The following is a 24,917-nucleotide window of genomic DNA, read 5'->3' as shown; positions in this document are numbered from 1 at the left end:
GCATGTGTCTCCATCAAGGAAGAGCAGTATGCTTTCAGTAGGTGGCTTTACTGAATTCCAACACAGTTTGGGTAGTACAGAACTAGAGGAAAAGCTTCTGATATTACTTCCAAGTCAGAGTCTTATTCAGGACAAGTGTATAAGAACCAGGAATATCAGTGGAAATTCTTGTGGCCGGTGTGAGATAGTGCTCAGTGAAAGAAGCTCCATGGCAGTGCTCCACTGCAGTAAATTTGTATTGGAGGACTTCATAAACATCAAAGTGAGTTGTGTGTGACCCCATTATCACATGTAAGGTGGAAGTTATCTTTTAGCCAGCAATCCATCAGCACTTTGCCTTGGCCAACTTCAGAGGTTTTGCAGAAACTCTAAGAGTTTCTCAGAATATTCTCCCTGTGCATGTCTTTGTAACTCAGGGTCTTCCTGAGTTTTCAGCACTTACCATGAACTTCTTTTCTCTTATTTGGGATTACTTCAAGCTGTATTGTCTAGTGTAAGAAGAGTTAACTGATAGACATGTACAATTATTAGTGCCCACTGCTTGGTACATACACTTCTGAGGTCATCCCAAAGCTGACATTGAGATTACAGAATCACAGAACAGGTCAGATTGGAAGGGAAGACAGTGGGTCGTCTGGTCCAACTCCCGTGCTCAATCAGGGTCATCCTAGAGCACATTGCACAGGATTGCATCCAGACAGTTCTTGAATGACTCCAGCAGGAAACTCCACAACCTCTTTGGGCAGCCTGTTCTGGTGCATGGCCATCCATACAGTAAAGAAGTTCTTTCTCATAATCATGTGCAATTTCCTGTGCATCTGTTTCTGCCTATTGCCTTGTGTCCTAGTGCTTGGCACCACTGAGGAGAACCTGGATCCATCTTCTTGGCACCCTCCCTTTTGATATTTACATGGATGAGATTCCCTCTTGTCCCTCTCTTCTCAGGGCTGAACAGGCCTCAGCCTTTCCTTCTAAGAGAGAGGCTCCAGACCCTTAATAATTTTCATAGCCCTCCACTGGGCCTGCTCCAGGAGCTCCATGTCTCTCTTGTACTAAGGAGCCCAGAACTGGACACAGCGCTCCAGACATGGCCTTACCAGGTCTGAGTGGAGGGGCAGGATCACCTCCCTCGCCCTGCTGGCAATGCTTTCCCTAAGGCATCCCAGGATACCATTGGCCTATTTAGCAACAGGGGCACTGCTGCCTCATGGACAGCTTGTTGTCCACCAGCACCCCTGGGTTCTTCTCTGGAAGGAGCAGAGCTGCTTTCCAGCAGGTCAGCCCCCAGCCTGTGCTGCTCTGTGGGTTTATTCTTACCCAGGTGCAGCACCCTGCATCTGCCCTGGTTGAATTTCAAAAGTTCCTCTCTGGCCCTCTCTCCAATGTGTCATGGCCCTTCTGAAGGGCTGCACAGCCCTCTATGGTGTTGGCCCCTCATCTCAGCTTTGTGTGAATTTGCTGTAGAGTAATCTCCCTTCATCCAAGTCATTGGTGGATAAGTTAAATACTGGGCTCAGTATAGAACCTTGGGGGGCACTGCTAGTGACAGGCCTCCAACTAGACCCTGTGTTGCTGATTATGACCTTTTGGGATCTGCTGTTCCACCTTGCTGTCTACTCATCCAGTCCACACTTCCTGAATTTGTCTATGAGAATGTTGTGATAGACAGTGTCAAAATCCTTGCTAAAGTCACAGTTCACAATATCCACTGCTTTCCCCTCATCCATCCAGTTAGTAGTTTTGTTGTAGAAGGCAATTAGGTTCATCAGGCATGATTTAAAGAGTCTATGCTGACTACTCCTGATCACAATGACAGGAAGAATTCCTTTGTGTGGGGTGAAGCAGAGGACAGGAGCTACTGAACTGTTGAGAAGGGGCAGATGATGGGAAGATGATGAATGGATAACCTGATGAAGAATGCTGTGGCTGTGTGCTCACTGCTGCCTCAAAGCCAGTTGTCTTACAGTTCTTTGCAAGTACTCGTTTTAATATCAAGGTTCTCTCTCTGGCTCATACAATGCTTCTTGGTACAGCTGCGTTCCTCCACGTTCATGACAGCTGGGAGTTGAGGGAGATATTCAGGACTTTGTGTTATCTGCCACTGGTGTGTCCTCTGGTATCCTCCCAAGACAATCTCTGTTGTTCTCCTCTGGGAGGAGAAGCAGGAGTATGGCTGGTGGGAGAGCTGAACTTGCATTCCAGGCGTACCTCCTGATGCAGGCAGTGTGCACTGGGAATGCAGTGTGCACTGTAGGGAGCCATCCCGTGGGGAGCTGCCAGGCTGCCTGTGTGGGCTGCAGTGCTGTGGAGCATCCTCCCAGTGTACTGCAGGCTCTTCATTACTCCCTACTTGAGCACTGATGATGGGGCAGAGCAGTGCAGCAGTGTTTGATGGTTGGCTGTTGATGTTTCTTGAGTTCAGTAAAATGTTTAAGCCATTGAGAAATAATACAACTTGTAAAAGGTGTGTACGTTTTTTTATGTCCTCCAGTCTTGCAGTAAGAGCACAGTGTTCCAGTCATGGAATAGCAAGGTCTATGGCTGTGCATTGCACTAAGCTGATCTTTCTATCCTATTTCATTACCCTTTCTCCTCTTCCATTTTTTCTCCAAATCAATGAACTTTCCTTTGGTTGAACTCGTCTATAAAACTCAACTAACATTTTAGCATTAACACGTATTTCTTAGTAGATTCTAGCATTTGTCAATCTCTCATCTATTCCCCAAAAGCTAAACAAAGCTCTTAAAGCTCAAGCAGCAGAGAATTTCTCAGAACTATTGTAGAAATTCTAACCATGTTGATGTCTCTGGTCTGGGGAAAACAATTTTGCTAAGTGAGAGGAGGCCTATTTTTTCAAGATTCCGGTGTTTCAGCAGCTCTGTTTTAGTATTCAGTTTCTTTCCATTGTGATCATTTAGGTCTTTTAGTACTTTGGGGAAAAATGCTGCTTGTACCCTTGAACTCACAGGCTTGGTTGATATTTGAAGAATGGAGATACTTGATATCAAAATATTTGAAGCAAATTGTACCTTACCTACCCTGATCTCTAAAATCACCTTTTCCAGGAAAATGTTGTTTATCAGCATGAAGCTCTGCCTGGTTTTTTGGTTGTCCAGGGCTACACCATTTTTCTATCCTAACAGTTGTCCTGAAGCAGTAGTATGCTGAGTAAAGCTGGTTGTTTAGGTCTGTGTGTAAGTAAACACTTTATTTCCTACTCTACTCAATGTCCTCTGGTACTGCCCTGGCTATTTTCCAACTCATCTACACTATCTAGGAGCGCCAGTGCCAGGGCACATTTATTGCCTTTTAGTATTAATGACTACCAGGATTATAAAGGTTTCCTCCTGAGAACAAACTGTGATGGTTCACAAAAGCTGTATTAATTAGTGAATGATAAAGTGTGGAAATTTTAGTTTGATCCCAGAGCCTCCAGTGTGGTGTTCTTGTAGTTATCAACAGTAAATTGCAATAAAGCATCCAAGGTGAAGATCTGTGTGATGGGTACAACAACAACAAAAAGGAACACTTAACCCCCCTCCTAGTATTGCCTAGAGGTGCTAGTTAAGAGGGAACCAGTTTAAGCTGGCATGAAGTGGCCATGTGAATGCCCTGCTTCGCAAAAGACACTTCCATTAAGTGGCAAAATTATCCCTTAAAATGTATATTTAAGCTTATACAAAATCTGTAGCAGACAGCATTAGGTGACCTCCTAATAACATTTTAACACTGTGTATAAAGGTTCAGAAATTTAGCAGCAGGTAAGAAAAATTGATATGGCTACAAGGGAGCTTTTGGAAGACCTAACCTTAATAAAAGGAGACCAGAAGGAGTAGTCATAAGTCAAGGAATAAAACCACTATGTCCTAGATGATGGAGCAGGAGCATGTTCACAAAGCTAGTAGATGTCTCTGGGTGCAGGTTGGACAAATGGGAGTAGGATGGTGAGGATAAGCCTAAGGAATAAGGGTCAGTTTGTCTGCCGAGTAGAAATTGTTTGAAAAGTGGAAATCTAACCCTGCTGAAGTCCAGAAGAACGTATTCATAGCTAGCAGTAGAAAGAAGGAAGCTAAAAAGTCCAAGGAGAATTTGCAGAACGTGTGGACAGAAAAGTGTCTTAAAAAGAAGAAAAATCTAGGAGACATGGATGGCTAAAATCATCAGCCACAATGCCATGATTACAATAAGTATGTTACTGAGAACTTGAATAACCTCTTTGCATAAGTGTCATTATTAGACTAATTTGTGATATCTTCATTCTATTACCTTTCTGGCAATAATGATGAAATATGGAAAAAATGACATATTAGGAAATTATGTAGAACATGGTTAATAGTGTGGAAGCATGCTGAGTCGCCTGGATTAGGTATTAGCTTGGCTTTCTGAAAAGGTTTAGCAGTACTGGTAAAAAAAAATACAGGTGTGTATTTGAGTAAAGAAATGGAAACCAGAGTGACTAGCATGTTTTAAACACTTCAGCAAAGATTCAGGAAATCAAAAGCAAGGAGCTTTTACATCTAGTTTTCATAAACTTAATGAAATTGTAATTTCATAGTTCTTAGAGTTGTGGTACTTATTCTCCAGAGAGAAATATTCTGCTGTTTTCTTTTGAAAGCATGGATAATTTCTCTGAAGCAAAGATAGATGGCTCATGTTTGACATATGCTTACATATAGATGTAGTCTTTTTAAAGAGGTCACTGATTAAGGTGGTTGACTTGGTGTTCCAGAGCAACCTTACGTGGCATGACCCAGATAGTAACTCTCATGCCCAGCCCTTTCTTTGATGTTATTCTTTGTGGCAGGAGGAATCAGGTGAGGCATGGAGAATGTTTTTAGCCTTTGCAGTCTACAGCCCAGCATGTTAATACAAACTGATGTTACCAGTGGTCTGTGTTCTTGCTGTTGATTTTAAATTAGGACTTGCTGAGGAGGGGCTTTGCTTTCTGTCTAGCCCTGACAACCCTGCCTGGCATAGGGCTGGCAGAACATGAGGGGTGCATCGCTCCAGCCGAGTCAACGACAGAATGTGAGTCAGTGTCCAGAGGGAAAGCAACATCATAAACCTTAAACTGATTAAGTAACTGGAAGTTGGTTAGAAAAACAGATTATTTTTTATTGGTCACTGTAGTATAAATAAAGTAGAATTCTTAATTTCTTTTCATTTTTTTATAGTGTGGGCAATTAATATCATTTGCCAAGAGACCAGAAGGACATGAGTTGTTTTTAAAAAGATCACGGTGTAAGTGGCTAATTGAGCCTAAGGGGAAGCACTGCTGTCGATAAAGTAATAGTGCCAATGGGCAACAAAATTGCAAATAAAGGAGAGTTGTAAGTGTATATTATAAAGGAAAATGTTTATAACAAATGCATCCCAGAATATTTAAAATTAGCTGTTAGCTCAACAAAATACTCTAGGTAGTATTGTGATAAGTCAGGAAAGCATGCCTATTAACACGGACATGGAGTTTTAAAATTAACAAAATAACAGCATGAGGAGTGGGTTGAGAATCATACTAAAACCTGGGGGATATATTATTTTGAGTATGTGTATCTGCCTCTTGTTTTGTCATTTGCTTGTTTGCCTCTATCTTGATTTTAGTGCTCAGCAGTGGCAGCTCCACTTTGAAAGATAACACTGAACATAGAGGAAGGAGGACTGCATGACAGTTTATACTATTGACAACAGAGGACATTTTGAAAAGTATTCAAAGCAAGACTCCTAGAGTTTTGCATTCCTTTTATATTGTAAAACCAGAAGAACGGTGCATTGAATGAAATTCAGAAGTAATTGGGATTTAGATGCCTTTGACATGTTCTGTAATTGCAGCTGATTGCTGCAAATTATTATTGAGGCCAGAGCCCAGAAATATTTAGAAACTGATAAGCGTTGAGTTGTAGTACAAATATTTAAAAATAAAACTAAGAACACTAAGTTTCTTGCTTTTATGTTAAGCCGGGCTCTATGAAAAGGTGATTTAAAGGTAACCTAGGGGCAGGTAATTTTGTTACGTGTGCTGTGGGTTTTGTTTACTCACGTTCTGAAACTGCAGCTGGTGGTCACTGTGACATCGAGTGATGCACCGTGGCTCTCGTTTTCTTTTCTGAGTGCCATGCTCAGCCATTTCTGCTGCTCAGTGTGTTCATCTTCCTTTCTGTCTGTTTTGTCTTATATGGGAAGGGAAGGATTTGATGGCAGAAGTTCTACGCTTTCAGATACTGTTGTTTGGGTTACTTTGTGGCACTTTCCATTTGTCTGCAGCCCAAGCTGCCAGGTTCTTCCCAAATCCTGATAGCATCTACCTGTGGTTGTGTAGGTTGGAGGGTTTGTGTCTCAGACACGAGGACTGAGTGATGGCAGGCGTTGTGGAAATGGTAGCTACAAATCCAGTGTCCCTTCAGGCTGTTACCCTTGTCTTACTTTCTAGCTCAGATTAAAAGTTGTGTAAGAGGTGGCTGACAGCAGCTGAGCCCGAGTTACTCAGAGGCAACAGTGCTGCCAGTCTGGCAAAGGGCTGAGGCTTTGAGGCTGCTGGGACAGTCAGGAGATCCTGTCGACACTGAAGGTAACAGTCTTGGCTCCCCTGGGAAGCTGCAATAGCCCCACAGTTACAACCGTTTATTGCAATTAAAAGAATTATGTTAACGGGGGTAGATATTTTAATAGTGCTGACAGGTCAAAACATGAGTTTGCTCATGGAAATTAATACCTAAGAGTTGGGTGTTTCAAGGTATGAAGCTTCTGTGAGTCTTCACTTTGTGCATTATTCGGTTACCAGCTCTCCAGAGGACATAAGCGGTTTGCTTTAAGTCTAAAGCAGTCTTCATTTTAGATCTAGACTTAAGGAAGCTGGTGAAAAACCACACTGTGTACTACTTTATGTACTACTAGCACTTTGTCAGACAACTGTCTTGGATAATTCTGCTTCTTAAATTTCTATTCTTACATGCCTCCTGGGTTTCTTAAGACATAATGGACAAAAAGTTACTACTAATTCTGAAATGATTTAAAAGAACCCTCTAATTTTGTGCTAATTGGGTTAAAGTTGTAGAACTCTTTGTTTGGGATCATGAATTCATCTGTAGAATGACTTTGATCCAGCCATGTGACTGCTACCTTTCACAGAAATCTTTGTCAGCTGCTAGAAATGTTTCTGTGTTATGATTGTTTTGCCCAAGTCTCTGAGATATGGTGTATTTCTTTCTGGATATCTGATATTTTTATAAATTATTTTAAAATTTCACTTGCACTGCTGATAGATTAATGAACAGATATTACCTTAGAGCAGAACAAGCTTGCAGTTACTTATTTCCAGCTGACAGGGAAGCGTGTTCTGCATTGCAGAATGACTTGAGTTGGCTTCACCTTCAAAGTTTGCTTATCCTGATCCTTAAAAAAACCTCATGCTCACATAATGCTGCTGCCTGTCAAATACCAAATGCTTACTGAGTAGTACTCAAATGTTTCTGCACCAGTTTGTCGCTGCCGGATGTTTTCAAAAGCATAAAATGTGTGTCTTTGCACTGTAGTTTTTTTCTTGTACTTCTTTAGGGTCCAGTAAATAAAATATATTATGAAATAAGTTAAGTTTGTAAGGCTAGGTTTTCAAAAAAAAGGTGTCTGCAATAGTTGAAAGCTGCTGAGAAACTACAAAGAAATATTTAGCTGTTGCTATGGTTCAGTAAAATTGTTGGAAAATGAAAGATAAAATGGTGAATCCCTGAGTATAAATGAGTTTTATTTGAGATACAGGTTGGATCACCAGTGACTAGAGAAAAAAACCTACTATTTCTAAAATTAAATCTGAAAAAAGACAGAAATGTCCTTGTAGTAGGTCTCACATAATGCATGGAAGAGGGTAAATATTTGGCATTCTTTGGTATCGTGGGGCTTAGTTTTGGGTTTTTTTGTTGGTTGGGTTTTTCCATCTGAAGAGAAGACTGAGGAATTGTAACCTTGGTAATGCACCTTGCTTTAGAAAAGTGGGTTTTATTGAACCTGAGGTTTTTTTATTATTGCCTTCTTATTCAAGTGAGAGATGTGGGTGAAAGTGATTTTGTGGTATAATCAACATCCTCCCTGTGTTAATGCTGTTAATATTCACACTTGGATAGTACGGGAGAAATGTGGCAGAATTGACACCAGAGGGACGTTTCTAGTAAGAAAACAAAGTAAGGGATTAAAATGCATTTACTTCTTTTCATATGGTGGAGTGAAATAGGATTTTCATTCAACTTATCCTCTAACAGAAAGTGTTAAAAACAGCTTGTTAATGTGCATTATATGAATAAAGCTAAATAAAGCTGACAGCTTCTTAACTACTGATATATACAACTCTATGCTCATGTGTACTGAACACTTCACTGCACTGAGAATGCTTTTAGTTTAACATAGTAGGATATAGGCTTTCATCTGAAGTTAAATGCTGCTGTGCTTAGACATTTAATTTTGTCTGCTGGAAGTGTTTGTGCACAGATAAAGTGTAGGAGCTAGAGTCAGATCTGCAGTGGTAATTCTCTGTTTAATGGAGAGGGTAAGGGCTTAGGGGAGGGTTTTAAGAACAAGATGTACCCACCCCCAGTACCTGATAATACCCCTGTATCTTTAAGAGCTTCCCCCACTGGAAGAGGTGGTTTTCCCTGGAAAAAGTTGCCAGACACTCTATAACAGAATTAATCCCTTCAAGTATATTTAGCAGAGCTCAGATGTTTTACTTCAGGATGGGCTGACTCTTCCTGAAAGTGTGTTTCTCTCTGTGGGTTGTAAATGGATTATATGGAATTAGCTCAGGTGTCAGTATCTACATTTGTAGATCTGTCCAGGTGCTTGGATCAATCCTACTGCTATGTTGCTGCTCTTTCTTATTTTTTAAAGGCAAAATATCTACAGAATTCCGGGAGTTTGGTGTAGGAATGAAAATTCAGGCTCCTTTTCACAGGAGTTAGACTCATGGCATTTCTTTTCTAGTTGCTTGCCTTCTGTCTGGGCCACCCTCCTAGGAGGGAGTTGTAATTTTGATCCAAAAGTGAACGAAGACACTGAATTAAATTTTACCACTTCAATGGCTGTGCAACCTCGTAGTGTTAGATCAGAAGGTGAGCATGGTGAACATTGCTATCTGAATTTCTTTTGCTTACATCCTTTCTGTAATTGTGAGCCTCCGTGATTGTAGTGGCCAGCAAGTGCCTCAGGCCAGACCGACACTGGGATGTAAATCCTTACCGATATTCCCGGAGAGGGGTTGTGCTTCCGAATATGTGCCTCTCTAGCATTTCCCACGGCAGAGTTGGATCAAGCCCTCTGATCAACCTGCTCGGTCTTTTTGTTAGGGCTCTTAACTCCACTTGTGCTTTCTGTAGGACACCTTTGTGCTTAGCACAAGTCGAATGGGCAAGTGTATTCTGTAGCATGCTCCAAAGGGTGGCTCCCAGTGCCTGAACTGGGCATGTTGATGCCACCCACTGCAGCTCATCTCTGCCTGCTTCTTCCAGTGGAAAAAAACCCAAACTACTGAAATTTCTCTGAAGTGAACTTACCCCAGTGTATCCAGAAGCCATGGAGATGCATGCTTGCAATGAGGAGCCGTGAAGCACGCTAGAGTCTACTACTAAAGTGTAATCTTTGCAATTACTTTTCACCTTTGTCACCTACACTTTATATGAGAATTGTAATTACACAGTCCAGGGCTAAGGAAGGAAATGAGGAGGATTTTCTGTTCATGGTTTAAAAGTCTTGGATGTGTTGGAGACTGAGATGCATCAGCAGGCAAGAGAATTCTGGAGTAATTTTAGTTTCCTCTTTGTGTCAGCTAGAATGAAGCTAGAATGAAAGATACCTGTGCTGTGGTGTCTTTGATTTCGCGGCGTGTGGTCCCAGCAGTTCCAGTCAGGGTTTGCATCCGACCAAAAGAAGGATGAGCAAGTCAACTGCACTTGATTTTAGGCAGTAGAAATGTATGGTGTTGTCACTGCATGTGAGTTAAATGCCAACAATGGCTACCAGTGACAATTTCAGATGTTTTCAGTACCTGTTTTTAAGGCCAATCTGCTTGTTTGCATATTGCTGTCACAGCTTGATTTGTCTTACTTGCTCTTCACATGTCCTAAGTTTGTAGACTGGAGCCCATTTTTTATTCAATACATTTTTTGAGTCAGTGAACTGGGCTTTCATTTGCTGTCTTTCCTGGACTATTTTCGGTTTCTAAAGTAGATTCTGTGCTATTTTTTCCTGCATTGTTTTCAAAATAATTTTCTTTTTCTCTTCTATCTCCTATTCTTTTTCATTGCATGGTATAGCATGCTTTTCTTGCTAAATTTTATGCTTTTTTTCTAACATCAGTGCTGCTTTTGTTAGCCTTTCTGCTGTTCCTCATAATATATTAGCTTAAAAAGTCCCCAAAATTCCTAGGCACTTAATAGCCAGAGAATGAAATGGGGGCGTGTGGAAGATTAAGCTATCTCCTGTCTGCTAAAGGGCTGCTGAAGAACAGCTCTCCAGCAATTTTGTTTACTTTGATATGGCCTTTAATTCCAGCTTCAGGAGTTACGCTGATGGCAATGAAAATGATTTTTTTAATCTCAGTTTCATATACAGTGAGAAGGTTTCTGATGGTAGTGTGAGCATTAGAAAGCAAAGCATAATCAGATTGAACTGCAGACAAGGAAAGATTGTAGAATAAAAGATAGGAGAGGGTGCTCAAGGTGGTGCTATGGGTTTAGGAAAGAGTGTTTGGGAATCTGCTCCTCAGGAAAGGACTGGAGGTGTTGGTTGACAGCCACTGAACATGAGCCAGCTGTGTGCCCAGGTGGCCAAGAAGGGCAGTGGCATCTTGGCCTGTATCAGCACTAGTGTGGCCAGTGGGACCCGGGCAATGGCTGTCCCCCTGTACTCAGCACTGATGAGGCCATGCCTCGAATTCTGTGTTCTGTTTTGGGCCCCTCAGTACAAAAAAGACACTGAGATGCTGGAGTGTGTCCAGAGAAGGGCAACAGAGCTGGTGAAGGGTCTGGTGAAGAGCAGCTGAGGGAACTGGGATTTTTTATTCTGGAGAAAAAGAGGCTTGGGGGACCTTATCACTCCACAACTGCCTGAAAGGAGGTGGTAGCCAGTTGGAGGTTGGTCTGTTTTCCCAATTAACAAACAATAGAGGAAGAATAAATGGTCTCAAGTTGTGCTGACAAGGTTTAGTTTGGATATTAGGAAAATTTCTTCATGGAAAGGGTTGTCAAGCACTGGAACAGACTGCCCAGGGAAGTGGTGGAGTCGCCATTCATGGACGTATTTAAGATGTGGAGATGAGGCACTTGGGAACATGGTTTACTGCTGGGACTTGGCAGTGCTGGATTGGACTGATACAACGAGGTCAGGATGCAACTCTGCTAGCGAGGTCTGTTATGCTGGTGATGCAACTTACTAAAAGAACTGGGGGTAGAAAAAGCATTTTGGTCCCAGTTCAGAGCACTTTCCATATTGGTCATTATTCGTTTGCAAGCAGCAGTGAAAGAGGTGGTGTGCTGGGTTCCTTGCATGGGAATGTGTGGGAGGGGGTTTACCAGCAGGATAAAAATCTTACCTTTGCTGGCTAATGTTAGAGTGACCCGTGCTCTGAATAGTCCAGGTAAAAGGAGAGTCTTCTAATACGTGTTTGTACAGACAAGAAAGATAAATGTTCTCAGATATTTGTGTGAAAATGATCTAGCTGGTGAGCATCCAGATTTCAAAGTACTTTCCTAGGATAACAATGTCATTTAAATGTGAGCGTCGTTTGTTTGTTTGTAATGCCTGCCAACAGTCTTTCTAGGAACAGGATATAAAACTGCTACTTGATGACTTGTTCGTTCTGTTTTGATCTGTGGTTTAATTACAGCATGTTTAATTGCTCTTTTCATTCACTCAGGAGGCAGAGCAGTTTCATTTTTTCCCCTTTCCTGTGCTGCCTTTTTTTTTGTAGGCACACAGTTTGGTAGGATAATACTCATCAAATGACTCAGAAAATAAGATATTTAGATTGTCTTTTCAAACAGGAACAACTGCTCTTTTTCTCATGAGGTCACATGATTCCTATTTATTATTTTTATGCCAAACTTGCTGTGTGAAGATGAGGATCCTTAGTGCCACAGTTTTTTTATCAGAGGTTTGCTGAATTTTCTTGCCTGGGTTCAAACTAGGGAGTTTTGTCTTTCCATTTAGTCATCATGCCAAGTTCATACCAAGCCTGCTGTTTTTCTCTGATCTGTAAACTTCTGTGAATAACTAAAAGGATCTCACATTTTCCTTATACTGAGTTAAGAAACCATTTAGATAGTTATTCAAGAAGAATATTTATGTTATCACAAACCAGTGCTGGTTCCAAAGGGGAGATGCTGTTCCCTTTCTTTTCCTCAGTGTTTGCTAGTTCTTTATTGAAACAGATGAGGGACTTCTCCTTGTTTGAAACTAACGTAGACGACGTTTGCTGCCTCAGACTGCTCGTGGGACTTCAGACTTCACACAGAAATTAAGGAGAATATTAAAGATGCTGGAAATGTGGTCACATGCCTGCTGGGGACTCTTGTGCCTTTCGCAAGGGATGCAGCTGACTGGTTGTAAGCAAATTTATGCCTAAGGACCTGTCTGTAAAGGGAATTAACTGCATGGTTAGTGTGATGGGCTAAGTGGTTAATTATCATAGAATGGTTTGGGTTGGAAGGGACCCTAAAGATCATTCCAACCACCCTGCTTTGGGCCAGGACACCTTCCACTAGACCACACTCCTCCAAGCCCCATCCAACCTGGCCTTGAACACTTGCAGGGGTGGGGCATCCACTGCTTCTCTGTGCAGCCTGTTCCACAGTGGCCACATACTGGCTCTTTACTGATGTCTAAGGAGATGCTCTTGCCTTTGTCTGTGCCTCCAGGACAGCTCCCTCCAGCACTCACAGCAGAGCAATTTGAACAGAGTGGAAACAGTGTCCTATGTGCCATTAAACTCCGTGCAGAGTGCCAGTAGCTAATCCACATCAACTGCGTGCAGGTTGCTGGGAGCTACCTTCCCTTAGCAGAAAGGAGGTGGGAGATCATTAATGATCTCATCAATCTCAGCTGTTCTCTTGCTCAGGGTGGTTTTATTTGACAGTGCAGTCATAGCGTGCAGAGGTAATTTTGGTCAAGGCAGAAGGATGAAAAAGAACGTATGGTTAATGGAAATATTTGCCATGTATGTCTTATGAGTCATTTTATTTCCTCCACTTGCCAAAACAAGTTAGCATGGAAAATGGTTTACTAGTGTAACTGGGAGGACCTGTTTGTGTTCGTGGAGCATGAAAACTACCAGGGGGCTTTGCATCCCAGAGTTTTATTTTTTCGTCCCTTCATCCCAGGTCCCCCCAGCACTAAGAGTTCAGTGTTCTCTTCCTGGGTCCCAGAAGGAGGACAGTAGGCACAGGCTTTGTCATCAATCCACATCAGTACCAGGTGCTCTGTGTACATCATGGTTCCAGTCCTCCTCTCTGTGTCCTGCACTCCAGATCTGCTTTTATGCCAAAGTGTTCTTTGTTTATAATAATTTTCAAAATAACATATTCCCCCATCCTCCTTCTGGACTCAGGACTTTGTCATATTTTCTGTTTTCATCTGCTGTTTCAGGGTTTTTTAGGTGAGTTGTCAGCCTTTTTGTTTTGGCAGGGAAAATAAGTAGGGGTGAAATGGGGTTATGGTTACATGAGAGGTTGTCTTTAATCTGTGGTTGTGTAGGTGTTTGAAAGTTACAGCTTTTCTAGCCTGCTGAGGGGGCTTTCACATGTTTGTATGTTTTCTCTTCCATTTCAATTATTCTGATGTTCCCGAATTTATTAGACGTGTGACTGGTGTACAGGATGCTCCCTGAAATGCTGGAGCAGACGGAATAGTGTTCAAGGGACACTTGTGTGAGGCACAGATGACAACCTCCCCTCCAGGGAAGGGTAGGGTTTAACAAATGGGCTGAACTCCACCAGAAGCCTTATAATTGTTTATGGTGACTCATTCTTCCTGGCTTATGACTTCTTCCTATGAAAAGTATGTATTTTTGAATATCTAGCAGAACGCACCATGCTTTAATTATAGCCAATTCTTTGCAATATTTGTACAGCACTTTTATAAAAGAAGAACTGCTGTTAGCCCTGTGCACAGTCCTGGTGTTTTCTCTACTGCTTAAGCATATTCTGAGAAGGTTTTGGAGAACTCCTGTATTACTTTCCAGGAGATCAAAGTTTCATAAAAGTTTGAGAATATAATTCATGTTTTGCGGGTTTTTTTAATATGTTCCATCACGCTTTTTTGACCAGAACCTTACACACAATGGCAATTATACAAGAAGGATGCTGTGTGTTGTTCCTTCCCTTATGTGAAATTTTTACAAATGTGGAACACTGTTATTCAAGTTCCTGAAATGAGTGATGCAGGTCCCACATGAATGGAGATGAAATTTTGCAAAGGAGATAGTAGTCTACTATTGTTATTTGCTGAAACCAGCCGGCAACACAAGCCAAAATAGTTATATTTATGCTCATTCTCTTTGGTGTTATGTTCCTTCTCTGACATGTAGGGTAGAACAGTGTTGTAAAAGTGATCCTTACTCATGTCTCAATTCAGTCAGGAATTCTCTCTGTGCTCTGAACAAAAGTAAGTTAATTTATAGTTATGCATGTTCAATGCATTTCTAAGAGGACTGAAGTTTTAGTTGTGTTTACTGGTGCAGTTTTACTCCCTGCCAGCTAAGTGCTTTGGGAGAGATTTGCCACCACTCTTTAGCCTTCCAAGGCCATCTCCTTAGCTGGTGTTTTTGGACAAGTCAGGTGCACATCCTGTGTTGTTTACAGGATTACTTTGGATTACATTGGATTTAATACAGTTTGATTCTCAGTCCTGTAGGCTTCTGCTCCTGTGGCTATTGGGGCGTGTGGCTGCACCGCACACACTCCCTAGAGAGCAAACTAGACATCAGTTTTCTTATCCAAGCCTCCTGACTCCTTCATTACACCAGGTGTGTACTGTGGGATTCCTCTCAGCGAAGGGAAGAGGTGAAAAGCCATCCTAGAAATCCGGTCAGTAATATTGCATAATACATGAAAAGCATCTTGAAAGGGTAGTAAACAGAGAATGGATATAAAGTGTTCAGTGGAATTTGTAAAAGTAATCACATCAATGCACCATGAAGATCCTAGAAATGAGCTGAAATGCTGAAACTGAGACAAGTGATGTTTCTGTAGATACTGACACAACTCACAGGTAGTGCTGATCCAAGAGCATGCATATTCTCAAATTTTAAAAATTTTTCATGTTCTGCATTTTTTTTCTCACACTAAAGCTCTAGCAGAGATTTTTGTGGTGACTGGGAATTTGATTATTTGAAACAAATCACCTGTGCTTCTTTAAACTAGGATTCCTATCACTACATACCCCTAAAAAGGTCTGATTAAAAACAAACAAACAAAAAAGGATGCTGAACAAAAGCTGTCATTCAGCAAGATTTTGAATACTCTGGCTCAGTTCCATGTCACACAAACACAGGCAGAGATTTAATTGTATGATTTAGCATAGATAGAATTGCTCATGTGTATAAAGTGCTTTGTGATTAATTTTGTTAGTGCCAGCTGCTTGGCACTTATTGGGGTTAAGACCTTTGATCTTGTTCCTTTTAAAATAGGTGTTAGTTCAAAATCATGAAAAGCATCAGTTTTCAGGAAAAGCAAGGAAAGGTATATTCAAGATGTAATGGAAATATTATTGCAAATGGAATGAAAAAGAATAAGCCAGGACTTGTTGCTTATGAATTATCTAGACTGAAAAGAGGTCTCTTTGAAGATACCAGGCTGGTACTTTTTATTTTTATTTTTTCAAGGAGTTTGTGTATGAAATTTCTTAATTTCTGAAACAATACAAGCATTTTCATCAAACTGATTTTTGGCAACTCAATATGTTCACCTGAAAGTTGAGGCATTTGATTGAAAGACAAGGAAAAGTTGGGTGAATTCAAGTTAGGTATTGAAAAGATTCACACAGGTAATATGTAAATGAGTAAAAGAGCAAACCTCCCAGTGGTATCTAGTTTAAAACAAACACATTTGGTGTCCCAGCTGTTTGTCCTGTGTCAAGTAATGCTACTGACCCAGCAGAGAAGTCATAATCATAAATTATGAGAATAAAAATTACTGAGTTTAAAGCTTTCAATGTATGTGTGCATGAAGTACTGAAAATGCTTTTAGAATATAAAATTGTACACAAAGAATAGGGAAATAAAAATACTTGAAAAGTTAATTTTTGAAGTTTTTCTCAGCAAATTACAGATAAGAAAGCTGATGTTACTGGGCATGTAGAATTTCATTAATAATTATCAATTAAATATTTCTTAGAAGCTATGCTACTCATTAACTTATAAAATCAATGTTCTGCAAATTTGCCACTTGGTGGTGCCAAATTGATTTATAAATCACAGACGTGAGCTGAGACAAGCTGTTGAAGCTGTTTCTGAGGCGTGTACGCTAAGAGATACATAAATTTTCTTGGAAAACCTTGATTTTGTGACAACACTGGTGCAGCTCTACTCAGCAGCATTTCTGGCAACCATTTCTCAAGCCCCCATATCTTAAGTACCTCTAGTACTTCTAGTACAAGAGAGCGTAATTGTGTAGCAAAGGTACATCTGTGAGAACAGAGTTTCAGGAACATTTCTTCCATACCGTGCACCTGGCGAAAAAGAGTTTGGATCCAGTGATATTCCAGGCATGGTGCAGAATATGGCTTTGGGGTTTCTGGAGGCAGCTGCAGGTGTGCTGCTTGCAGTATTGTTTTTGCAGGTGTTTGACTGGAGTAGTTCCTGTACAGTTGTGGTTCTAACATTGCCAGAATTTCCACAGGTTTATCACTGAGCTCTGTATCCTGGAATTGAAGGGTGATGATTATCCTGAATGTAAATCTAAACAAAAAGATTCATGATGAAATTAACTTTCCTTTATCTCTCAGTTGCAGGGCGGCTCTTCAGCAGGCTTGAAGTTTCTGTTTTATTAAAATGTCTTAATTTGTCACAGTGTTTCAGTGTTATCAGTGTTTAGCATTGAAGAATATTTGCACCAGACTTAACAACTTCTTTTTTTTATTTTTCTCTCTCTCAATACTACAGTCCCAAAAGAATTGGTGGAGCTTCACTTGAAACTGATGAGAAAGATTGGGAAGTCTGTCACAGCAGACAGATGGGAAAAATACTTGATCAAGGTACAATATGCATGTTGTATTATTCTGCAGTGCTGCAATATGGTTGTGATGAACAGTGTGAGCAAGCCCTAGTAAGGGCTTCAGGAGCCTTGGGCTGTGCCAGCATCAACACACATACATCAGATCCCAGCTTAACTTGCAGTCTGCAGGCTTCTGGGAAAAAGGTCTCTGAAAATAGGCACCATCTTCTGCATGTGAGAGAGTGTCCACCCTCATAATTGGCAGGAAAATACTTTCTTGACTATTAAGATCCTAAATAAAGAAGATTTAGTAGCCTGCTAATGGGTTAAATTGAGCAGAGATTTATACAGTAGCACTTCATTGTATATCACTTGTCTGAATATTATTTAATTACTGTGATTTGGCTGATATTCACACAGGAACCATACAGAGGTCTTGTAGCATGTGTTAATAATAAAATAAAGTATTTTAGTGATTTATATCTGCTCAGAATGGCACAGCTAAGATGAAAATGTAATTATGCATCAGTAAAAATAGAGCATCCCATTGTTTTACATAATTCTATCTTGGTATTTTAATTGCAGCTGTGTCTTTGTTGACATTTTACATACAAATAGTTTCCAGTTTAAATAATTTGCACTGCTTCAAAAAATAAAAATATATGGATAGTCAAAATTAATAGGTTACCATTTCCCCTCTGGTTATGTTCCATGTGTCTTTTAATCCACAGAGTTGTAATCTTATTATTGTCTGTACAGCCATGATCACATCTTGCTTAGAAATACAGCATCATGGTAATAGTAACCATACAAATAATGGCACTTGGCAAATCCAGCTACAGGTCTCCCCATTAAATGCTGTCTATAAGCTCTACAGAGGTATGAATTCGTCTTGAGGTTTATGTACCCTTTAAGATGGTGATGTTTTTAGGGCTGGGAATGTCTTGAGGAATAACCTGCTAAAGGTTAATTTATTTGTTAATTCTGACCCATTAAGCAACTGTAAAGCATTGATGATAATTTTTAAAAATAGTAATGTAATAATTTATGTAATTTGTGTGTAGTTTGTGTATTACCAAGTACTGTGGTTACTGAATTGTGTTAAATTTCTCAATAAACCCAAAAACCATTGTAGCAAACTGAGAAAACCCAACTCTGGCTCATGAACTTATGTACCCCACTGGGGCCACTTACCAGTTGTGTGGTAAGCAAGAAAGCAGGGTGATAAAACAAGTGTGAGGGAGTAGTTTGGAAAATCTTCTTCAAAGCAGTTTGGAAATTCTTCTTGAAGGAAGCAGTAAGGAAACCCTCCCTCACACCGCTGTTAAGACCAAGTAAGTGTTAATAAATTCTACTTCATTTAACAGTCTCCAGAGGTAACTTGAAGCTTATTCTGGCCAGTGGTTCAAAGGAACCTTGAAGAACAAAGGAATTTGAATATAACTAATTAGAAAGGTATGCTAATATTGTCCCAAATTCAAAGGGGTATGATCAATTTAGAAAGGCAAGAAAGAGTGTTGGGAAATACCACAAAAGCCAGGAAAAACTGAAAAGGCGTGGAACCACTGAGAGCATTTTTCCTTGATGCCTGTAATATTGTTCCACATATTACTGGTGACATTCTAAGAGGCAAAGTTGACCTGTTTTTCCTTTGTTAGAAACTACTGATGTGTTGCTTTGATAAAACAGGGTTTGATATATTCTAGATGTTCTTATTTAGACAGAAACTGTAGTGGAGGACATTCAGACTTACATGCTCTTAATATTTATGCATGGATGTATTATTATATTTTGTTTATATACTGACTAATTATAAAATGTGCCTCACTTGACTGTTGTGCATATAAAGAATATCATAAAAATTGTTTCTGAGCTGTGGCTAGTATTTTGACAGCTGGATATATTTTGGGATAGGAAGTGAACATGGTAGTTGAGAGTTCTTTCCCTTCCCTCTTCTGGTGGTGAACCACCCAGGTTGGATCCACCGGTATGTGCAATAGTTTTTTATGGAAGAAAATGGCTGTAGGTCTCTGTGGGTCTGACTTTCGTCCTCTGCACAGGGAATGTCTTGTGGTCATGTGTGACTGAGGTAAAGAAATGCCAGGTCCTAAGCCTTCCAACAACCAAGAGGGAGTGTCCAGCTTAGCTGATCTTGAGAAACTATTGTCAAACATAACTTACGTTTCTATACAGAGAAGATCTCTCTGCATTGTTCCACATGAAACCTTCAACCCAAAATCAGCACATTCTGAATATGTTTCTGATTGTTAGAATTCAGGTGTTCGTAATCTCACCTAAGGAGACTCCTCTGTCAAGGAGACTCTTCTTTCATGTTCCTGTTTTCCTCTTTTAAAATGAACATTTGGCATGGTAATATTGTTGGATGCCATCATAACTGCTTTGGAATTATTTAAGAGAGATGTTTCAGCATTTCTTGCAGGGTGGGAAGGTGCTGACCACTCTTAGCATGCAAAAGCCAGGAGTTTCTGCAAGCAGCAGCTTTGTGATCAGTGTGAAGCATCCTCTCTGGGAAGGCAGAGACTGAGATTTCAGCAGAGCCTGCATCAATGAGATGTGTAGTTCAGGGTTGTGACAGCACTTGTCAGGAGAAAGCACAATTATCTGGTTTTTAATTGTTGAAGTGTAGTCATTTCAGTTTGAACAGATGCTTCATCAGCTCTGATGTCTCGAAGCTTTTGCTTTGACAGTCACACACTTCGTAACACATGAAGCTTCTCGTTATTGCTCTCACACTTAATGACTAAGTAATGAACAGCGACTGGCATATGCCTGAGTGAGGGTTTTGATACACAGTTTCCCAGTGTTCTTCATATTACATGGTTGAAAAGGAGAGGGAAAGTAGAATAGCTTCATTTTGTGAGAGGGCAGCGATTGTCTCCTGCTGTGAGCTTTGGCTTGGCATCAGAGAAGTCCCTGTGTAATATTCTTTAACCTCAGATCAGGAAAAAACTGCTCTTCAGCAGGATCCCTTGTGACCAGAGTGCCACTGTTTTCTGTAGGTCACAGCTTAAAGTCAAAGTATGCTTTATGGTGTGGCTGAGCTGACCTAACTGCAGCCTTACCATTGTGCCACCTGAGAAATTGTGTCAGTACTAGGGCTAGTGGAGGGTTGGTAGTGTGGCTGTGGGAACAGGGGAAGGGTAGCAGCCCCTTTGCTTGGTTGGAGCCCAGGTGGAGTTTTACATTTTGAATCAGTTTATCTGTACTTCTGGTGGGTGAAATTTAGGATTATTTTTGCTGCTGTTTTCAGAGAAAGCTGCATTCAGATGTGATTGGCAGGTTTCTAAGTAGCTTGGTAACTGTATTTTTTGTTTAATAATAATTTGTTGATTGGGAGACTGCACTGTTCTGATTGAGTCCAGCCTTATAGACTGAAGGGCAGCAGCACCTCATGCACTGATTTAACAGTTGTGATTCAGCAGTGGCACTGCAAAATAGTTCCAGCTGGAGGTGTAGATGTGATCAGCTTTTGCCTCCTCATGGATATTTCCACTGGAATAGCCTCACTGACTGGAGATCCACCATGTGTCCTCAGATGATGAGCAGCTTGTCTCTTCATGACAGTTGACTTAAGCACGTCTGAGTTGTTTAGGAGGAGAGGGAATTTCTTCTTCACCTTTATTATTCGAGTTCATGCTGATTCAATCTATTTCTCCTCTACTGCTGCTTTTTCTGGTGGTAGGATTTTTTCCCCCTGTATTGGTGTGGTTGAATTTATTCCCTTTAAATAAATTGAAATTGGCTGTATTTAAAATATTTTAAAATATTTGTCAAGCAGCTTGAAGCTCAAGATATTTTGTAAAGAGTAATAATTCCACAGTGTGGGATGAGTAGCAGTTGCGTTTGTTATCTGCAGTACAGTTGTAGGACTTAGAGGGCCCCAAGAGACCCTAGCAACTTGTCTGCTAAGTGCTGCAAGGAGATAGAATAGAAGTCATGTCTGCTTGAGAGAATTTATATTATGAATAGACAGAAATAGAAAAATGTGAGATACGTGCACAGCAAAGACAATAATACCTTCCCATTCCAGAATCATGCTACCTAATTTAGGATGTTTAGAGAATGTGGTGGTGATCGGGAACTTGATGATTTCCTCTTCTATAAAAATTCAACAGTGCTTGCTAATGTGCCTCAGTTTTACTTTTTTTTTTTGTAATACTTTCTGACTGCAATCCCAAAGAGATCATGTGTAATTAATTACTGTAATAAGGTACTATTAATAAAAAAGTTTAAAGTTGCTTTTTCCTCCTAACCTTAGAAATATGCTTATTTTGTTTGTAACAGATATGTCAAGAATTCAACAGCACTTGGGCTTGGGAGATGGAAAAAAAAGGATACCTAGAAATGAGTGTTGAATGCAAACTGGGGATTCTGAAGGTATGCATTCATCAGCTAAGGTTCTAAATTACTGCTTCCTCACTCACTTTTAAGGTCTTGCAAACTTTGCGTGACTGAACCATCAGCTCTATATATATTAAATATAGAGCTGATCTTGGAACAGACATATTATTCATTGTAGTGGGATGGACCTAAACTGCATGTAACACTTTGTTTGCATATTTTTCATACTTTGTGTGAAAATAGTCTCATGCTTACTGCTTTGTCAAGAGCTCTTTGCCTGTGTAATACACACTTTGAAATGTGTTTGTTACCTTGCTGAATTCCAAAGGCAGAATGGGACTTCATCTTATTGTGGTCTTGACAAAATTGTCAGGGTTGGTTCCAAGTTATGTATGGGTTCTATTGTAGAATGAGATAATTTGTGCTATGTAATGAAATTTGAGAATAAGCTTTCTAAGCTAGCCAAGTTAAAAAAAACCAAAACCAACCCTTGTCTCTCATTTAAAAACAACATGGTCTGGAAAAAAACTTGTAGCTGCAGCTGACACACAGATCCAACAGAGAGAGGCCTAAAAACAAGTTTCAAATCACACTGAAATGAAATGAGCTGATTTTTTTCTTTCTGTTTATATTTTTGATATCTTACCAGCCTTTTTACTTTTTCAGTATCTCTGCGAATGTCAGTTTGATGACAATCTAAAGTTTAAGAATATCATTAACGAGGAGGATGCTGACGCCATGCGTCTGCAGCCCATTGGTCGAGACAAGGACGGCCTCATGTACTGGTATCAGCTGGATCAGGAGCATAATGTCAGGATGTACATAGAAGAACAGGATGACCAGGATGGATCCACATGGAAGTGCATTGTTAGGTATTCTTTTTTTTTTATTTTGTGCGGTTTTTAGCTGTTTGTGACTTGGGCTCAGAAATGTATTTAAATAAGTCTTCGTTTCTCACACGGTAGGATTCATGACAGTGGGATTTTCTGCATTGACATCTATGTTCTAGTGAAAAATCATGTACAGAAATAACTCTGAGATCTGTTGGTAGCAACCATCACATAATTTTTTCCTGCTAGTTCAAGCTGCAATGAATATATAGACGGGGTAGCCAGAGAAGACTGTCTTAAGGGTGATGGCTCCGTATTCCTTACTGGTCAGCTAAATGCCTTAGAAAATAGAATATTCTTGCTTCCTTAACTTTGTTAGGAAAGCTCCAAGTGGACAGATTTGTTCTTGGGGAAATCATATTGCAATTACTCCTGTTGGAAGGAAGCCAGAGGAGGCCAAGGAGATGCTCGGAGGGCTGGAGTGCCTCTCCTATGAAGACACACTGAGAGACTTGTGATTGTCCAGCCAGGAGAAGAAAAGGATCCAGGAAGAACTCAGAGCCCTTTCTAGTATCTAAAGGGGCTCAGGAACAGGGGAGAGGAATTTGTTAGAGAGGCGTGTAGTGGCAGGACAAGAGGGAATGGCTTCAAACTGACAGAGAGCAGAAGAATTTTATTACAGAAGAGTTATGTGAGAGTGGTGATGCAGCAGCACAGGTTGCTCAGAGAAGCTGTGGCTGTCCCATTGCAGGAAGTCTTCAAGGCCACATTTGATAAGGCTTTGAGCTCAAAGATGTTGTAGATGTCCGTGCCCATGGCTGGGAAGTTGGAAAGGATTGGTCTTTGAAGGTCCCTTCCAACACAAGCTATCTGCAGGTTTTTTACACTGCCGTGACTTCAGTAACTGAGGGAGTCATACAGAAGTGTTTAATCCAGTATCAACAGGCCATAAAATGATAAGCATCGCTACGAGTTACGTGTATACAGCTGTTGTGGAGGAATAAAGTAAATATGTCCAGACAAACAGATTAAGAGCTGATCCATGCAACATCCATCTCTTCCATGCATTATAGACTCCAAAATTCATTACTGAGGGAAGAAGAAACCAGGGTTCTGCTGGAAAGGTTCTAACACTCCACACTCACAGCTGAAAGCCACAGTAATGCATTAAGAAATTTGAAATGGTTTTAAAACTCGTGAGACTCCATATATTGTGATTGTTGCAGGCTTCCTTTCTTTCTGTAAACCTAGGAAAAACAAATTGCTGAACATTGACTTTGGAAAACAGATGTGAGAGCCTTATTATTCTAGTTCATTAAGAAAGCAATGACTGTTCAGTCATGGCTCAAATTCTTTATAAATTAAGGTAGGTTTTTTTAATAGTTGGATGTGCAGTTTAAATAAGGAGTTACAGTGCACTGAGATTCACTCTCAGACAGATGTGCACCAATGATTTTGCTGTCATAACTTGAGTTGATGGAGTTTTCTCGACAACTTGGTATTGTTTGTTGCATGTGCTGAGGATAAGCATTTGCAAAAAATTTGCTGTTTGCTTTTGCAGATTTCACTCAAATGATATGGTTGCTTCTTTGGTGCATGAGCTGAGAGCTGTAGTTTATTCACTGCTGAGAGAAAAAAAAAATAGCAAAGAATAATCAGTGATGGTTAACGAGAGGGCAATAAATAACAGAATAATAGTAGCAGCTTGGATCCAGACCCAACAGGAGTTGAGATAGATAAATAGATAAGGTCCTTCCAAAAGCAATATTTTTATTTTGGTATGGATAAATTGAAATGTTTCTGACTGCAAAGGTGCAGCCACTGGTGGGACAAGCATTTCAGTTTGCTTGTGTTTTCACTATATAACTCTATAAGGTTTTCAGGGTAATTAATTTAAGCAGATAATGTTTGTTTACTCTTTGTGAATCCCTTTGGGGTAAGTAAGTGGCTTATCAGACAACGTATTTTTCTCTTCTAGAAACCGCAATGAGCTTGCCGAGACCCTTGAGCTCTTGAAAGCGCAAATTGATCCTGCTCTGTTGAAAAACAACAATTCTCAGCAGGAGAATTCATCACGTGAAAGTCCAAGCATAGAAGATGAAGACACCAAAAAGGGTGAAGAAGCAGCTACACAAGGTTTTCTGCCTTCTTTTCTCAAAGTTTAAGTGTTTTGCTGTGGCAATGTTAGAATTTTCAGCCTCACTAAAAAAGCAAATCCAGTAAATATTGAATACTTTGAAATTCTGAATATATTTGTAGGTTTTTCAATGCATATCTAATATCAAACACTTATTTATAGGAAGACAGCTGTGTAAAAAATGTTTTCTCAGTAACTTCTTTTTTCCTGTACATTTTGTATAATATTGTAAATGCTCATTATTGTATGTTTCTGTGGAGCATTGAACCACTGCCAAACTTCTCCTGTTTTAGCAACATTAAAATTTGAAAAAGAAAAGAAATCTGCTTGTGCAATGCTGTGATTGAAATCAAGACTGTATTGGGTGTGGTGTTTATTCTTGCTTTTGAGTTAGAATCA

At 40.2% G+C, this 24,917-nt stretch overlaps 1 protein-coding gene across 2 annotated transcripts in view; it reads left to right on the top strand.

Moving 5' to 3' along the window:
• Positions 1-24,917, top strand: part of RSF1 (remodeling and spacing factor 1) — a 59,979-nt gene that overhangs the window by 7,832 nt on the left and 27,230 nt on the right. Inside the window, exons 2-5 of one of the 2 annotated variants that reach the window (XM_041414221.1) lie at positions 17,138-17,229; positions 21,495-21,587; positions 22,218-22,423; positions 24,360-24,541. In XM_041414221.1, the coding sequence (XP_041270155.1) occupies positions 17,138-17,229; positions 21,495-21,587; positions 22,218-22,423; positions 24,360-24,541 (573 nt within the window). The remainder of the gene's footprint in view (positions 1-17,137; positions 17,230-21,494; positions 21,588-22,217; positions 22,424-24,359; positions 24,542-24,917) is intronic. The other variant, XM_041414223.1, reaches the window with a different exon arrangement.

This window comes from Onychostruthus taczanowskii, unplaced genomic scaffold (genome assembly GCF_017590055.1).
Source record: "Onychostruthus taczanowskii isolate IOZ18803 unplaced genomic scaffold, ASM1759005v1 scaffold44, whole genome shotgun sequence".
In the NCBI taxonomy this organism is placed as follows: domain Eukaryota; kingdom Metazoa; phylum Chordata; class Aves; order Passeriformes; family Passeridae; genus Onychostruthus; species Onychostruthus taczanowskii.
The sequence above is the reverse complement of the archived record's forward strand: the minus strand, read 5'-3'. Positions and strand labels throughout refer to the sequence as shown.